General features: G+C 39.1%; 1 protein-coding gene across 2 annotated transcripts in view; it reads right to left on the bottom strand.

The window, feature by feature from the left end:
* Nucleotides 1-8,255: 8,255 nt before the first annotated feature.
* The window catches only part of STYK1 (serine/threonine/tyrosine kinase 1), a 53,875-nt gene continuing 43,192 nt past the window's right edge, over nucleotides 8,256-18,938 (bottom strand). For both annotated transcript variants that reach the window (XM_035028216.1, XM_035028215.1), the window contains 6 exons: nucleotides 18,353-18,534; nucleotides 16,663-16,746; nucleotides 14,120-14,328; nucleotides 12,498-12,538; nucleotides 11,784-11,880; nucleotides 8,256-9,305 (listed from right to left, as the gene is read on the bottom strand). In XM_035028216.1, the coding sequence (XP_034884107.1) occupies nucleotides 9,101-9,305; nucleotides 11,784-11,880; nucleotides 12,498-12,538; nucleotides 14,120-14,328; nucleotides 16,663-16,746; nucleotides 18,353-18,534 (818 nt within the window). In that variant the 3' untranslated portion in view covers nucleotides 8,256-9,100. The remainder of the gene's footprint in view (nucleotides 9,306-11,783; nucleotides 11,881-12,497; nucleotides 12,539-14,119; nucleotides 14,329-16,662; nucleotides 16,747-18,352; nucleotides 18,535-18,938) is intronic.

Raw genomic sequence — 18,938 nt, 5'->3', positions numbered from 1 at the left:
TGTTTTTACCAACAGAGTAATTCTGTTGGGTGACCTTTAACCTTCAGCAGGATTTAGAAGAAAGACTGGCAGTCAGAAGACCTGGGATTCATTCCCATCACTTACTTCTACTAACCTTGGTTACTTAGTCACTGTCTACACCTGTTTGTTCACCAACCAAATGAATATCCTACAATGTCCTACAATCAACTTTGCGAAGCTTAGGAATTGTTGAGAAGATCAAATGAGATAATAAATGTATAATAGCTTTAAAATTTATAAAACATAATGATTTTAACAGGCGTTATTAAAATGTGCCAGAAATGGATGGACACTGGTAATAATTTTAGAGCCCTTTACACTTTTAGTCCAGAGAAGAAAGCGAACAGTAGATAAATATTAACACAAGGAAGCAAACCTTACAAGAAAGAGTATTTTTATTCTTTCATTGAGGAAGATGCAGTCACAGCAATAATGGAGCTTTGGATGCCCCGCTCCTGCTCCTGACTCACCAGGGTTCACTCTCGCAGAGGAACAAGTCAGTCAGGACGCCGCTCCAAAGCCATGACTTTTAAAGACACCAGGAAGACACCCAGGGAACCAGAGATTCACTGAATTAGAATTACTCTAACCAGCCGCAAGGTAAAATCTTTGGAGAAGGTATGTGCTGCCTTGATCAGAGGCACAAAGGAAAAGAATCTCAAAGTCAAAGGACCAGTTCAGATGCTTACCAAGGCTTTGAGAATCACTGCAAGAAAAACTCCTTGGACCCACAAGCTACTCATTGATTTGCACAGTCCTTCTGGAATTGTTAAGCAGATTACTTCCATCACTATTGAGCTAGGAGGTGAGGTTGAAGTCACCATTGCAGATGCTTAAATCAACCTTTTTAATAAATTGATTATCAGTTGTTTAAAAAAGGGGGAAAGAAAATTTTTAAATGCTGGTAGCACAGCAGAAAAAGCAAGTCATTTTACTGGGGAATAGGGGAAACTGAAGAAAGGGAAGTATCAGGGAAGTATTGTGACAAGAGGTACAATTTGAATCAGACCAAGTTGAGTAAGTTCAGTATATATTCAAAGGGAGAGAAAGAATTCCAGGCAGAAAACAGCCTGACCAAAGACACAGTGGTATGACAGTGTGTGATTTGGGAAAGCGAAGAAATTCACTATAGTTAGAAGATAAGGTTCATGCAAGTAGAATAACTAGAAAGGCAGACTGGGCCAGATTATGTTGAGTCTATATGAACACTTATATAACTGTCAATATAGATATCTATATTAACCATTGTATAAATGTTAATACAGAAAGATCATTCAATTCCTATATATACTGCCATTATGGAAAATATGCAAGAGACATAAAGCACTATCCCTTACCACTAAGGTGACTAACTGTTCCAGTTTGAACAGGCCTGGGGAGTTTCCTGGGATGTGGAACTTTCAGTTTTAAAGCCTGCAAAGTCCCAGGCAAACAGAGATGAGTTGGTCAGTGTACTTACCACAAGAATAACCCACAGAGGGGCGCCTGGGTGGCTCAGTCGTTAAGCGTCTGCCTTCGGCTCTGCTCATGGTCCCAGGGTCCTGGGATCGAGTCCCACATCGGGCTCCCTGCTCGGCAGGAAGCCTGTTTCTCCCTCTCCCTCTCCCCCTGCTTGTGATCCTGCTCTCACTGTGTCTCTCTCTGTCAAATAAATAAATAAAATCTTTAAAAAAAAAAAAAAGAATAACCCACAGAAATTTGACCACAATATCCCATAGTAGCTCTGAAAATATAAGCAGTAATCCATTTGGTTTGTTTTTTGGAGGGAGCCTCATTCAATATCTTTAGATTCCCTAGTGCATGTCCTCCAGATTTTTGGCACACATACCAGTGTTCATCTTCATGCTTACGTAAGAGAGCTACAGGTACCAGGTACCAGAATTTACTATAATGTAAGTAGTGCACGTGGAATGCACAGTGTTGAGGTCTTTATCTATAGGCCAGTTATTGTCTTTATTCCCTAAAAAGACCTCTGAGGTAAAGACTAATCCTCTCTGGGTGCCTGGGTGGCTCAGTTGGTTAAGCGACTGCCTTCGGCTCAGGTCATGATCCCAGGGTCCCTGGATCGAGTCCCGCATCGGGCTCCCTGCTTGGCAGGGAGTCTGCTTCTCCCTCTGACCCTCCTCCCTCTCATGCTCTCTGTCTCTCATTCTGTCTCAAATAAATAAATAAAATCTTTAAAAAAAAAAAAAGACTAATCCTCTCTAACTCTGTCTTTAAGAGGAAATGTGAAAATATATGTACTTAATCCTTTATATACAAAAAAAGCCTCACCATCTCTTGTATCTGATAAGGATTGCAGAGTGATAAAGCATTTGTGTTTTGTGGTCTTCTTGGATGTTATACAACAGAGATGTGGAAATGTTCTGAACAGCTCTTGAGCACTTGGAATGTGGCTGGCGAGACCAGGAACTGAAGTTTTTCTTTTTAAATATTATTTCATTTGTATGAATTTAAATTAATGTTTAAATACCCACGTGTGTCTATTGGCTACTGTGTTGGACAGTGAAGTTATATAAGAACCACTTCATATTCTTTTACTTGGGCTGGAAATAGTGAAAATATGTTTCGGACACTGAGAAATCTCAATCTCAGTTGCTGTAGAGTTCAAATTAGAGCGTACTTACCAGTATCACCAGTTTATTTATGAAAACAAATGTTTGGGCATCTTAAACGAAGCCAAATAAAGTACTATTTTTGCCTTTGCTAATGCAGCCTATCTGTGGTTAGCTTTAAAATACCCTTCTGAAATAGTTAAGAAATACACGTTTTATTTCCAACTCCAGCTGAAATTAAGACTTAATGATTTAATCAAATACATAATATTCATTGATAAAATAATGATTTGATTTTCCCCTCAGATTTTTTTTTAAGATTTTATTTATTTATTTGAGACAGAGAGAATGAGAGAGAGAGAGCACATGAGAGGGGGGAGCGGGAGAGGGAGAAGCAGACTCCCCGCCGAGCAGGGAGCCAGATGCGGGACTCGATCCCGGGACTCCAGGATCATGACCTGAGCTGAAGGCAGTCGCTTAACCAACTGAGCCACCCAGGCGCCCTTCCCCTCAGATTTTAAGTTTATTGCTTTCAGCTTCACGGTGATGAATCCAGTCAGAGGGCTATGGTCAGAGATGATTATTTCTTAGAAGTGTTAATTCAATCTTTTAAAATGTTCTGATTTTTCCTGCATCTAAAATTCTCTCTTCTCTTGATCTCTCAAGTCTGCTCTGTCCTCAAACTTTTCTTTTGCCTTTTACCTCACTATCTAAAATCATCAAATCATTCCTACTTAAAATTTTCAGAAATATGCCCTGAATTTCCTGAGATAAACACTGGAGAGGATAGGTTTTTGTTGTTGTTGTTGTTGTTTTCATTTGTTTTCTTTATTTTATCAGTAGCTTTTAAACAGTTTGAATTTGTATTTACAGAACAAAAGCTGCCAGGGCTATCTCATTCCATTAAATGGGTCAGAGTAATAAACCAAGAATATTATATAATCTAAATCAACATTCTAAGGTAATTAAAAAAAATTAATGTCAAAATGAGATGGTTTGTTTCAGCCTTTATGACATCCATCCACCTTTCTCTTCTCTCTTCTAGGACTTCTTGGGGTACCTGAGTAGTTCAGTCAGTTAAGCCTCTGACTCAGTTACAGGTTAGATCATGGTCTCAGGGTCATGGTCTCAGGGTCAAGGGATTGAGCCCCACGTGGAGTCCTGTGTGGGGCTCCACGCTCAGCGCAGAGACTGCTCGTCCCTCTCCCTCTGCACCTACCCCTGCTCTCAAGCATGCATACATCTCTATCTCTCTCAAATAAATAAATAAATAAATAAATAATTTTTTAAAAATAGACTTATCTATGGAATTTTAACCATAAATGTCTTTTTACACTCAGTGGTATTACTTTTTTAATGAGAAACACCATCATGCAGAAACACAAAAATTTTCATACCATTGTTTCTCAGATATGTTCATATGTGGTGAGCACTATTGCTAGATTTTTTTTTTTTTTTAAGATTCTATTTAGGGCTCCTGGGTGGCTCAGTTGGTTAAGCGACTGCCTTCAGCTCAGGTCATGATCCTGGAGTCCCAGGATCGAGCCCCGCATTGGGCTCCCTGCTCAGCAGGGAGTCTGCTTCTCCCCCTGGTCCTCCCCCCTCTCATGCTCTATCTCATTCTCTCTCTCAAATACATAAATAAAATCTTTAAAAAAAAAGAAAAGGTTCTATTTATTTGAGAAAGAGAAAGAGTACAAGCAGCAGGGGAGAGGCAGAGAGAGAGGGAGAATGAGCAGACTCCCTGCTGAGCAGGGAGCCCGACGAAGGACTCGATCCCAGGACCTTTTGATCATGACCTGAGCCGAAGGCAGATAGATGCTTAACTGACTGAGCCACCCAGGCACCCCCTATTGCTAGATTATTATGACATGATGATATATTTAATTCCAGTATTCAAACTAATAATTTTTCCAGTATATGACAATATCATATGCTTCTAACACATAGTATGACCGCTAACTCTTATTTCCAAAACAAGTAAAAACAGTCTCTAGATTAAATATAATAGGCTACCCTCCCACTTTTCCATTGTATTTGCCATACTCATTTGTTTAAATGAGCTATAAGATAAAGCAAAAATTTAATAAAAATTATTACAGCAAAGTTAAGATTAAGAAGATTCTATCTACTAGTTTACTTTTTCTTTAAAAATAGTGAAAAAATTGGGGCACCTGGGTGGCTCAGACGGTTAAGCGTCTGCCTTCAGCTCGGGTCATGATCTCAGGGGTCCTGGGATCGAGCCCCACGTCTGGCTCCTGGCTCAGTGGGGAGCCTGCTTCTCCCTCTGCCTCTCCCCCTGCTCGTGCTCTCTCTCTCTCTGTATCTCTGTGTCTCGAATGACTAAATAAAATCTTTTAAAAAAAAAGTGAAAAAATTATTCAATTTTAATAACAAAACACCTAAATCTACCATGAAAAACACTAGTGTTCTGCATGAGTGTGATTTGAAACTACTGGTTCAGACTATTCTAAGTTAAACTACATTTTCAACTTTCAGTTAGACACTGTATCCAGGTGCGTGTTTGCTCAGGTCCTAGCTATGTTAGAGGCTTTTTTAAACAATAAAGCATAAATTGGAAAAACAAGATCCGGGGAGGGTGGAATCAAAACAATAAAACAAATCCTAGCCCAGATTAAACTTAATTGAATGGTAAATATTTTTATTCTCTTTTCCACTCATTAGCTCAGACATACCTGGTTTGGCTGACCAGTTAAAATGCCAAAAATATAATCCCCCTTTTGGAGAAAGCCTGGCCAAGTAATGGGAAAGACCCAGTTTTCTTAGAATAAATAATCACTGTATCCATTTTTCTAAACCTATATCCAGAAAAACAAATAAAATTAAGGGTAAAATTTTTAAATAGCAATTGTCTGCTGCTTTCCCTCCTACCAAAACAACTATTAACATACAGTATGAAAGAGCAATGCTCTGATTAATTATGTACCACTTTCCTCCTAACCTCACTGTGCCCCCATCCACTTGCCGACTTGCAGTTCCTCAAACAATTTATGCCTTTTTCCTTGCCCCAGAGTTTTCACACATATAGCCCCACTTCCCTCTCCCAGATGGCTCTTCTTCTCACTCTTTGTCAGGTTTGCTTACCTACCCGTAAGGTCTGAGTTTAGGGGCACCAGGGTGGCTCAGGTCATGATCCCAGGTCGGGCTCCCTGTTCAGCAGAAGCCTGCTTCTCCCTCTCCCCACTCCCCCTTGTGTTCCTTCTCTCGATGTGTCTCTCTGTCAAATAAATAAATAAAATCTTTAGGAAAAAAAAAAAGGTCTGTGTTTAAATGCCATTTCTTCAGGGAGGTCCTCATTTTACATTTCTTTTTACTATCCCGTAGTTTTTCTTCGTAGCACTTACCACAATTTGTAATTATACCCACACAAACATATACCTAAAGTCTCTTACTTTCTAGACTGTAATCAAAAGCTCTCTGTTTTATCCAACATCTGGAACAGTGCCTGGCACAGTTGGCCCTAACACTCACCTTTTTTTTAAATATTTGAATTAATACATAAATATTTTGTAAATTTGACTTACGTGAACAGACAAGCAACAACAATGAGATTCCATAGGACTTTATCATTTTGTGCCAAGCGCTGTACCTCCCTTCTCCCTATTGCAACTTAACACCCCCTTAAATCCTTACTAGTCATGTGGTACTCCTACCGGGGCAAGAATCATTATTCAGCTGGATGACTAATCATGACCTCATTCAGATTCCGACTTCTACAAAATTGTCAACTGCCAGTCAACTTTCTATAGCAGCCTTCGGTGTCCCTCCCAGAGCACCCAGAGTGTTCTTTAAAACCATAGATCATGCTGGGATGAGCACTGGGTTAGTTATACTTAACTAATGAATCAGTGAACACTACATCAAAAACTAATGACATACTATACAGTGGCTAACTGAACATAATAAGAAAAATAAAAAAGTAAAACCATAGATCACATGTTCAAGGACATTGTCATCACCATATTTTCAGTATTTTCAAATTGTAAAAGGCTACTGTCATCATCCAGAAGCTCATACAAAAGTGATGAGCTCAGGGCGCCTGAGTGGCTCAGTTGGTTAAGCGACTGCTTTCGGCTCAGGTCATGATCCTGGAGTCCCTGGATCGAGTCCCGCATCGGGCTCCCTGCTCAGCAAGGAACCTGCTTCTCCCTCTGACCCTCCCCCCTCTCATGTGCTCTCTCTCATTCTCTCTCTCTCAAATAAATAAATGAAAAAAATCTTAAAAAAAAAAAAAGTGATGAGCTCATTATTTTAGTCATGTGGTACTTGTACCAGGCCATCCTTCAGTATGTCCTGCCTTGAGGTGCGACTGACAGACTGAGGTTCTCTTTCTGGCTACAGTAGATTTTATTATTATTTTTTAAAGATTTTATTTATTTGTTTGACAGAAACATAGCGAGAGAGGGAACACAAGCAGGGGGACTGGGAGAAGGAGAAGCAGGCTTTCCGGGGAGCAGGGAGCCCGTTGTGGGGCTCGATCCCAGGACCCTGGGATCATGACCTGAGCCGAAGGCAGACGCCCAACGACTGAGCCACCCAGGCACCCCTGGCTACAGTAGATTTTAAATGAAAAAGATATGAAAGATTCTAGGATAGGTGGGGCAAAAAGAAAGGAAACTACCATTTACTGAGCACATATGAGCCAAATACTGTACAAACATATATTCTTGTTCAGTCCTCACAACAACCCTGTGAGGTAGGTAGGTATTATCCCCACTTTACACCTGAGGAACCAGTCTTCTGACAATGCAGATTGTCTCCTGAATTTTTCTGTTGACATTAACTTCCATTTATTTACTTTTATCCTATTGTAGAGATTTGGCAGCTGTATACTAGAAAATCCTACTTTACTCAATAAATATTAATTTAATGAAATAAAGTTTCACAGTACATCAACGAATGATTGAATCAGAAGCTACCATCCTTCTGTCTCAGATTACATCCTTTTCTAACCCTTTTAAAGACCTTCTGGACTACTAAGCATTCTTGCTTGGCTTTCACATTTCCTACTTATTAAATACACACATAGTACATAGTACATTGAACTACACAGGGATTAAGTGTGCCGAACCCTGCACAGTCAGAAATCTGCGTATAGGGTGCCTGGGTGGCTCAGATGGTTAAGCGTCTGCCTTCAGCTCAGGTCATGATCCCAGGGTCCTGGGATCGAGTCCCGCATCGGGGTCTCTGCTCCTTGGGAGCCTGCTTCTCCCTCTGCCTCTCTCTCTCTCTCTCTCTCTCTGTCTCTCATGAATAAATAAATAAAATCTTGGGGCACCTGGGTGGCTCAGTTAGTTAAGTGACTGCCTTCGGCTCAGGTCATGATCCTGGAGTCCCTGGATCGAGTCCCGCATCGGGCTCCCTACTCACAAGGAAACTGCTTCTCCCTCTGACCCTCCCCCCTCTCATGTGCTCTCTCTCTCGTTCTCTCTGTCTCAAATAAATTAAAAAAAAAAAGAAATCTGCATATGACTTTGACTCCCCCAAAACTTAACTAGTAATAGCCACTGTTGACCAGAAGCCTTACCAAAAATATAAACAGTCAACACATATTTTGTATGTTCTATGTATTACATTCTGTATTCTTACAGTAAATTAAGCTAGAAAAAAAAAATCATAAGGAAGAGAAAATACATTTACAGGCCTGCACTGCATTTATCAAGAAAAAAACTCCATGTATAAGTGGACCCACATAGTTCAAACCTATGTTGTTCAAGGGTCAACTGTATATTCATCACAGCCTAATGGGCTCTCTAGGCTCAGTCTCCCTAGTTTTATGGGGACCAGGAAGCTAGTCTGATGAACAATAGCTGTTGAATGTTCTTAATCGTGAATGGACCTCTCCAGCTTCTAGTTAAAAGTAGTTCCAGCCAAGTTCACTTGTCTCATAATTAGATAAAAAGAGACTATCTACCTCTTATCTATACCCAAAAGGAAACTCTGAAGTTTTCCTACATGGTCCTCCTCCAGTCCTGCATGAACGGACCAGGACTGAAGAACTTTATCTCCTTCCTCCACCTTCTCTTTGAAGGATGACCTTGGTCCACGTCTGTACTCCTGAGCAAATAGAACCTTTTGATTTTCTTTCTCATCAACTTCTTTTCCGGCTCCTTATTCCATCAGTTGACTCCCAACTTCTCTGGACTCTATAATCTAGATGAAAGCATGCTTCAAGAGGAAACCAGTCTGTGGTGGGAGGACCAGCTTGTTTGTGCAATGCCAGACAAACGTGGATTTCTAAGATTTTCTTTGCAATGGTACTATCCACCACGTCTACTGTGGGTCTTCAGGATTGGGACAGCAGAAATGAAACTATACTTCTCAGTCTCCAGGGTATATGGAGTGTAGAGCCTCATCTGGCATCATTTTGGGTATCTAGGGAAATGTGTAGGGGAATATCCTATTTGTCCCTTTATGTCCCACTAGAAAGCTATTCTCTGTTCTCGGAGGAATCCATTCCAATAGTATATGATCACTCATAAATGTTTCTTTCCCCAAGATCTTCATAGGATGCTGTAGCTGTAGGAGAGGCTGTCCATGCTGATACCTGCCACGGCTGCATACAGTTCAGGCACCACCAACTCGGGTACTTGCAACACAGCTTTGTCATTTGCAGTTCGAGCGGCGATTTCTAGGCGTGAGTGTAGCTCTTTAAGTGAGGGGCGGCTCTCCTCACTCCAGCGCCAGCAGGACTTCATAAGACCATACCTGAGAGGGAAACAAGAGAAACTGACTTCCTTGACAAGGCAAATGTTTGAGGAACGTTGTCTCTTCTCCTAACACACCTTAACAACAACAACAATAAAAAAACCCACAGTCATTCATCTACTTCTCACTGTCCTCTCCTGTTTTTCCAGAGAATAATATTCCTTCTTATCCTCTTAGTATTAAATCACTTAATATCGTCTTCTCATCAGGGCCCTTTTTATAAGAAGAACGACTGAAGATTTCTCAAACTAGAATCAGTATGACAGAACAAGTTTTTCTTTCTATTGCCCAAAACTCTCAGAAGTTAAGTGTTCTCATCCTTTAGATATTACTCACTTGTAGCATTCCCCACCATTGCTATAAGGTATCTCCCAGTAAAAGCTACCTCGCAGCCAACAAAATAAGAAGTTATGGAATAATATGATTCACACTAATTTTGAATAATCTAATTAATTAGATGTTTCCTTTCATTAATCCAGGTCATTGCCCTCTTTTATTATTTAGCTTCTCCAAGAAATTGCCTTAATCTAGACAAAAGTACTCACCACCTTTAAGCTGTCTTTTCTTCAATCCAGTTTACAAAGAATTAATAATGTAGTCTCTTATCGAACACTTCTTGTCACGTCTCATCCCTCTCAAGAACCTACAGTGGTTTCCCACAGTCTGCCGTGTAAAACCGACATCCTACCTGCTAGCTTCTCTGCCTCAGAGACCTTGCCTAACTGAACCCCTCTCCTCCAGCCAAGTCAATGTCTTGCTATGCCTCTGATGTGGTTGTTAACACCCAACTCTGTCTTTGCTCATGCTATGCCCGATTCCTTGAGCATCCTCTCGATGGTCGTCATGTCCTGCGGGCTTGTTTTAGATCTCAATCCTTCTATGCAGCCTTCCCTTATAAGCCTCAGCCCACGCTGAGTCTCCCACACTCTTTACTATTGTACAGTGAGACTGTGTAAAAGATGCTAATTTAATAACCCTGATAACATGTAGCAAGAACTTACTTGTTTTATAAGGCATGGTAGTGGAACTTAACATGCATTATTTTATTTTAGCCTCACAATAACGTAGAGGTATGATTATCATTATACCTATTTTCAGGTAAGTAAACAATGTTCAGTAAAGTAACAGGACTAGGAGTGGACATGTGTTTTTTTGACCCTGTGATGTGAGTCTGAGCTTTTAATCCTTCTTTTATGTTGCCTCCCACTTTAAGTTGATTTTCAGGTTGTTTTAGATATCTCCTCACCCAAATATTAAATTCTTCAAGATTGTATACTTTATTGGTTAAGTGTCTCCCCTCCCCCAAAATAAAGGACAGATTTTTACACATAGAAAAAGCCTACAAGAAATATTTTTCAACAATCATTCCAGTATACCCAGGCAGTATTATTATATTATATACATGCATGTGTGTGAGTGTGTATATATATAAATGTATATAGTTATGATATTTAACATTTATAATATGCTTGATACAGTAACTTTATTGGTGGGGAACTAGGGTGATGGAAATTTACCCTTTTAATGCTGAAAAATTTATAAAATAGCAATAATTTTATGAGAAATTTATATTAATATATTCTCCCCTGACTTCTTATAAATATTTTAACCTTTTCTTATATTCTATAACAATCCCTTTTTGTAATTTATAGGTTATAAAATTCTGTGTATAATTTTTAATTTTTCCATTTTCTGCCTCTGCACTAGCTCATCAGCTGTCCCCTTCTGCTGACATTATTGGATACTCCTTCTCCTATCTTTCTAATTTCTTTCTACCCCCTTCTGGTTGGCTTCTAATTTGCTCAGACCTGGAAAAATAGTCAATATTTTTTAAAAGTTAAATACTAAATAAGAGCCAGTGAGTAACTCTAGAGCAATGGAGGGACGCCTGGGTGGCTCAGTCAGTTAAACATCTGCCTTCGGCTCAGGTCAAGATCCCAGAGTCCTGGGATCGAGTCCCACGTCGGGCTTTCTGCTCAGCGGAGAGCCTGCTTCTCCCTCTGCCTGCCACTCCCCATGCTTGTGCTCTCTCTGACAGATAAATAAAATCTTAAAAAAAAAAAAAACTCTAGAGCAATGGATTTTTATGGCAGCGATATTAGAACTGAGGCTGGCAGTCTCTGACTGATACTGACATTTAGACAAGCAAAACACTACTGTATTTACATTGGATTTGGTCCACTTAGAAGCTTCTGGAAGAACTAAACTTTATCAACTTAGATTCCTAATACAGTTTTCAGTTGTTGCCTCAACACTGAGTGTTTTTGTGTGTATACACACACATATACATACATACATACATATATAAGTATATATGATATATGAGCAGATGTATTTTACTGCATAGGTGTGTCTAAGGCTGTGTATTAGCATATAAAGGACAGCTAGGGATTATCTGAGCCACTTTAAAAGGGCACGGTTGATGGGGATCAAAAAGAGGTTGCAATGAGAGAAGAGTAGACCCTAAAAACTGCTTACATGGTATGTGTGCAGCTACTGGGTCTCTTCATTATTTTCCTTCTTTGGAGATGTTGTAGGATGCTGGTAGGAGGGACTTCAGGATATGGTGGTGCCCCTGTTGGTATGAAAAAAATGAGAGTAGCAAGGGAATATTAGGTCCTCTAGAATATGAACTATAACATGACTCTACATCCACCTGGGCTAACTGCCTGCAAAAGATAGAGCCAAAGGAAAAATGCTAGATACAATATAGTTGCTCCCTGGTGATCAAGTAAGAATATAGCTTAGAGAGTTTTGGAGTAAAAAAAAAAAGGTGTTTGGGAGGAAAAAAACTGATAATTTAGGAAAATGTTGAGTTTTTACAAAAGTAACAGAGCAAAATGAGAAATGAGACCTGCCCTCCACTCCCCAAACATGGGAAAGTACTGTATTTTCGCTATCAGATAGGTTTATAAATCTAAGGACAACATATTTATGTTTATACAAAATCATTCTTGGAATTATTCTTTGGATTTTAAAACCTCTTTTGGAATTAGTAAAGTGTTGAGGGAAAAAAAGAAAAAGAAAGCAAAAAAAAAAAAAAAGTTAAAAGGAGGAGAGGGATTTCATATCAGCCCAGTTCAAACCTCAGAGATCATACTGAAACCTCTTCCCATAGCATATGCCATCTCCCGCCCAAATAAACATACTTGTATATTTGCATACAGGTACTACCTTAGGGACCCTCCTTACCTAGAGTCACCATCTCATAAAGCAGGATCCCAAAGGACCAGCTGTGAAAGAAACAAAGCCATTTACTTAATTTATATTTCTGCCTTTCCTAAAGAGAGCTCACTTAAACTATCAGGGGCCTTCAGTAAGAACCCTATAAAGGCAATGAAGGGGAATTAAAGGTGTCTCATAACATAAGCAAAGTAATTAGAAAGCATTTCTGTTCAATCCCCTTCAAGTCTAATCTCTTTACAGACTGGATTTATGTCTCCTTTCTTCTATATTTCACATTAATAGATGTTTACTATCATTTGCTGAATTGTGTGTATGTGTGTTTATGGAAACACACAAACACATCTACCCAAACATAAAGAAATTACCTTCCGCATCTTTTTCATCCTTTCCATTCATTCCTGCCGAAATTCTAGCCTTTAGTAACTTAGCACAAGTCTCAGGGAGGTTTATCATTTATCTACTATTTCCTCAATAGATCTAACTGTCCAAACCTAGGAAAAATATTAACAAAACAAGCTTTACATATAATGAGAATAGATATTTGCCACAGCAATATGATTTAAGACATGTTAATTTCACTATTCTATAAACCACATTAAACGAGCAGTATTTCCCAGTTAAGCTTATTACTCCCAGACCTCTACTGAAAAGCAGATGTCAGTGAGGCAGCAATGGAAATCTCTTAATTGACTCACCGTATTAACTGATGTTCTAAATTTCCTCTGCTGCTCATGACATTAATACTAGTAAGATATTATATGTTACATCTATGTGCTTCGCCAAGCTGCTGAATTATATGGTTACCGAAAGTCAATTGTGATTCTTTCCAGTACTGTTTATACCATCAGATGCATCAATGCAATTATGTAATCAATTAAATATAAATGCAAAAAGTATTAGCTCCTGAAAACTAGGTTGAATGCTTTGAAAGTATTCTATAAAGATACTGCTAAAAAGAAAGCGTTGTCAAATTGTGTGGGTGAGCCCAACAGTAGGAAATTGGAAAAAATAATAATAAACGTCTGCAGTCAAATTGCTTCACCATTTTTTTTCAGATTTCTCACTCAAAATCATCCCAAGCTGAAACTCAAAAATAATGTGTTATGGATGCTATTTATACAAGAAATACAGTGTATAACTTCACTTAGCAGGTCAGTCCTCATAAAAAAGGCTTTGGCCCTCCCCCAAAAGATCAATCAATAAATGTACATTTATATGTTTTAAGTCAAAGTAAATTATTCAAAGTATGTATATTTCTTTTTATTCTAATAATTCCTGGTTTAACTGAACTTTTGATTAAGTGGACCCACCTCCTTCAGATAAAAGGGAATCTACTAGATTAAGTCCTTGGATATTGGTATGAATAATCTTTTCACTTTTCTCTTTTCTGATTAAGGCTGCTAATCTAATACAGAAGGAATACTTTAAAAGGCACTAAAAAGGATTGCAGCCAGATGTCAAATATGAGCTCTGTCACAAAACACACATTTCTCCTGGAGAGTCTGTCTGACTTCTAGGTAGAGATTTCACATGTAGACATAATTGACAACAGATACAGTCATGGTCAGGAACTGGGGGACATCTAGGTCAAGAAGGGAAGAAGTCCAAAGGGCAGGAACAAACCGTACATGTCTCCTCTGATGCCAGCTTGTCTCAGCAGAAGCCGTTCTGGGGCGAGCCACTTGAGAGGTACGTTGTGAGTAGCCGGGATGGCCCCTCGGGCATGGACTTCGTAAGCTAGGCCCAGTCCACAGAGCTTAGCAGTAAGATCACTTTGGATCAGGATATTCCTAGCTGCCACATCCCCATGGAACAGATGCTTATCCTGGAGAAATTCCTGTAAGCACAAGATCAAAGATGGATCAGCTGTCTGAGTTCATGGCTCGAGTCACAGACAAAAAGAAGCAGTCCTAGGAATCCTCAAAAAGACAAGGACATTTTCAACTCTGAACAAGTCTCATTGATAATGACATATCACTTCCAAGTCACCATAATGAATCAGACATTTTTGCATTATGTTTAGGATTACCAAACTGAGCAAATAATCCAAACAGCATTAATAGTGGGTTTGGAAAGTATGATCACCCATTCTGTGTCAAGCTCTGACCCCTGCCTGAATTTACATTTCTCTCAGATAGGATCCAGCTACACCCTGGAAAAGGAAGCAGGTTTCAAGTTTCTAGCAGCAGTCCCCCAAACAAGGTAATATATACATAGTGAAATTGAGTGTCATAATAATGAATTTACACAGAGCTTTATATCATCTCATTTTGTCCCTAAAATAACTAGGTCAGATAAATCTAAATGATTACATCAGGTCACACAGTTTGGAGTGGTAGTGACCAGAACCAGGTATTCTAATTCATAGGAATTAGAATTACAAATTCTTTTTTTTTTTTAAAGATTTTTTTATTTATTTATTCATGAGAGACAGAGAGAGAGAAAGAGGCAGAGGGAGAAGCAGGCTCCCAAGGAGCAGGGAGCCTGATGCGGGACTCGATCCCAGGACCCTGAGATCATGACCTGAGCCGAAGGCAGACGCTTAACCATCTGAGCCACCCAGGTGCCCAGAATTACAAATTCTAATAATTCTCAAGCCAGCCTACAAATCAGAATTGCCTGAGAGCTTTTTAAAAACTTATGATTTTTGCCCCAGCTTTACTTAACCAAAATTTAGGGAGAATAACCTAGTAATCTCTATTTTTAAGAAGTATCACAATGATTCTAGCACAACCAACAAAGCATTTGAAAACCATTGCGCCTGGATGACAATGATTTGCTGCAATCATTCCCCCAACATCAGGCTATTCAAGGCATAAGAAGTTGAAAAGCTATACATGACCAAGGAGCTAGAGATTGAGGTCTACGATTGCTAAATAAGAATGACATAAAAAAAGGGGGCGGGGCGTTTAAGATGGTCATTTCCAGTCACTGATGATGAAGGAAACAGTAACTAGCAGCTTTCTGTCCCTGGTGAGGTGAGGTTTTAAACGAAGAAATTATACTATCCTGAGAAGAATAAAGAATGTAGTGACTTTGAGGTTGTCAAAGTAAGAAAAAAAAAAAAAATAGTATGACAATGCCTTGTAACTGGTAACCCAGAGCCCTGATCAATGCATCTCTGTGGGGCACCACTGCAATTATGGTTCACAATACAAGGTAGGCTGTGTCCTGACACCCTAACTTTATCAAGGGAGTATACCAACTAGGACCTCCAAACACTGTAGATAATACTCATTTCTACGACGTGCTCTCTCCTTGTGCCCCATGGGAACTTCGGCTGTAACTACTGCTCCTTTTCACCTCACTGCTTCTTTTCTAAGCTTTCCCAGATTCCATTTAGATCCCTAGTACATTTCACACCTCAAGGAGGCAAGATATATCAAATACTTAAAATAGTAGCTTCACAGAGCCTGATTTTCTATATAGCAAATGCTAATTTTAAGTAAAGTTATCTAAATAACTTCATAGAAATTGTCATCTAAATTTCTTGACTAATTCTGGTAAAGGTACATTTTTTTTTCCTCTTAAACCCTTTTTTTCTCTTACCTCTTTATTTAAGTTGGTTTAAATGAAGGAATGATCTCACTGTTGCCCCTTATTTCTTTTTTTCCATGTTCCTTGTTCTTTTTAAAGTATATGTATTTCCTATCACATTCAGTATCAAAGCAAGTCTCCAGTGAAATGTGTTCTGAGCTCGTCTTTCTTGTTTTTCAGGCATAAAATTGTGCACTTCCATCTAGCTCTGCAGCCTTTCACCCATTTGGTTTCTCTTCCCGTGTCTCCTCCCAACTCGCTCGCTATTTGCCATTTTACATCTCTTAATATTAGTGTATATGGGGAAGTAAGAGTGTCAAGCATATAACTCTTGGCCCTGGTTTTTGACCTTTAAGACTGAGAAACCTTTTAAAATCCTTCCTGTTCCTTCTACAAAGCCTAAGTTGACGACTTTCTGCCTAGAATTACCAATCCTGTGTATATTATCTAAATAATTTCATAAAGAAAGAACTGAAACAATTTATCAGTGCTTGAGCTTCTGACCCTTAACTTCCATCTGATTTTCTTTATAATCTATACCCCATTTGGAAATATAAATATGAGAAATGTGATGTCAAATATCAGACTAACAAGAAAAATCCATACCATCTGTTGTCATTTTTCCCAGACTTACCAAAGCCAGGAGGACCTGCCTCCCGATGTGATATACTTGTTTTTCTGTGAGATCATAGAGAAGGCCATCCATGGTCATCACATCCTAAAGAGCCAAAGAAAAAACATGACATCAAAATGACATGAACAGATCTAAAAAATAAAATAGGGGCAGAGATATTCTTAAATGCAGATATCAAGGCAAAGATACAAAAACGTAGGGATGAAGATTCAAGGAGAGGCTAATATGAGAGATTCTCAGATATGCAAAGAAGTACAATGATAGATTGACCTAAAAAAAACAATAAAGAATGTAGATAAATAACAGAATGAAGGAAGAACAGAATAGCAGGTAGGAAAGACAGATATCATAAGACTATCCCCTGGATAAAGCAACAATTTTCCTGGGGCACTATGTGTGTGTGATTAATTAAGCACATTAACTCAACACATTATTGAATGACTACTATGTGCCAGGTTCCATCTTAGGAACTCAGAACACAAGAGTGAGCAAAATAAACATGTCTGCTGCCTTCTGGAACTTAAAGTGTGACATCAGAATCAAATAATCATACATAAATATATGGTTACATATCTATAAGCTCCATGAAGGAGATGAAAAAGAGAGCATATGATGGTGACAAAAAAAGATCTGAAGGATGGCTGGACAATGACTATGCAAAAAAAAAGGAAAGGGAGAAGTTTGGTGTAATGAGAGAAGCATGTGTAAATGGTCTAAAATAGAGAAGCATAATCATTTTAAAAAATAGAATAGCGAAGTTAGAGCAGAGAACAAGTTACAGATGAATAAATAACCTCTTACAAAGGCTTAAATGCCTAAAGACTTGCACATTGTCCCATTTGCACCACTGGATGTAAGGCATTAACAGGGTCCCTTTATCATACACATTTAGCGGTAAAGTAATCAGTCTTTTGAGGAGGCTTGATTAATATTGAACTTGTTCATTGGTAAGTGAGGAACTAACTAGGGAAACATGCAGTACTTCAGAAAGAGGAATATGTAGAGAAGCAGAAAAACTGCAAGCAAGAGGACTTGCACTTTAGCCTGGAAATTTCTACACATTTACATTTTTTTAAATATGAATTTGAAGTACAAAAACTTTCAAGCTGAATGTCTCCTCGTCAACCCTGGCATACTAGAGGGATGTTACGGAATAGAAGACACATTTAAGGCTAACAGCGATAAAATTACAGTCAATACTAACAATAGTTTTTACATGCATAATTTCTGTTAATTTTAATAATAACTTATTATTATTCCCATTGTACAGATGCTGAAAATTCAGGTTCAGAGGGAAGACTTGCCCAAAGTCACACAGCTCGTAGGATATAAAGCCGAGAGTTCATGCCCTAAATCTGCACTGCCCACTATGATAGCCATTAGCCACATGTGGCTGTTGAGAAGTTTATTATTTAAAACTAAATGAAATTTTAAAAATTCCATTTCCCAGTCACATCAGCCACATTTCAAGTGCTCCATAGCCGCATGTGATTAGTGGCTACCATTTTGAACAGAGCAGATAGAGAATTTTTCTGCCATCATAAAAAGTTCTATGGGATGGTGATACTCAATCATTATTATGTTCCTATAATGTCTCTCTGCTTGGTCGTTTGCCAGGCTATTTGACATGTGACCAGCTAATGAGCCAGGTCAAGCCTTTCCTTCCTAATGCCTCTGCCCTGCTGCTCACCCGCCGACAGGTCCAGAGAAAGCTGAGCAGGTCCCCTTGGGCCACATCCTCCAGCAGCATATAGAGCGGCAGCTCCTCTGTGCAGCAGCCTTGCAGCTGCACCAGGTTCTCGTGCTTCCCCAGGTGCTGGTAGAACTGGATTCGCCCTAAGAAATCCTGCACCTCGTGGAGGCCAGCCGGTTCTGTGGAGGACAGATGAACCATGGGAAGCAGTCAGAACATCACCAGTAAAATGGGAGCTATGAGGGAGGAAGCAACCTCAGATGGTAATTTTCAAGACTCCAAAGGAGAATAAGTATAGACAGAAAGTAAAGAGAAAGGGAACTAATTAGAAGATAATTCTCAAGGTCACTGATTTTTTTTCTTGTCAAAACAAACAGAGAATCATAGGCCTTAGAACTGGATAGACTCTCATTTGCCTAAATAGACAAGTGCTCACATTCAAATATTATCACTGCCTAGGCCTTTTGATTAGTATTCGTGCTTATCCTATCCTTGTTCTGTCCATATAAAGAGAAAAAAAGAAAAGAGGAAGGAAGGAAGGAAGGAAGGAAGGAAGGAAGGAAGGAAGGAAGGAAGGAAGGAA

Source organism: Mirounga leonina, unplaced genomic scaffold (assembly GCF_011800145.1).
Source record: "Mirounga leonina isolate KUSES-001 unplaced genomic scaffold, KU_Mleo_1.0 Mir_201, whole genome shotgun sequence".
Lineage (NCBI taxonomy): Eukaryota > Metazoa > Chordata > Mammalia > Carnivora > Phocidae > Mirounga > Mirounga leonina.
This window is presented reverse-complemented; position numbering and strand designations above follow the sequence as displayed.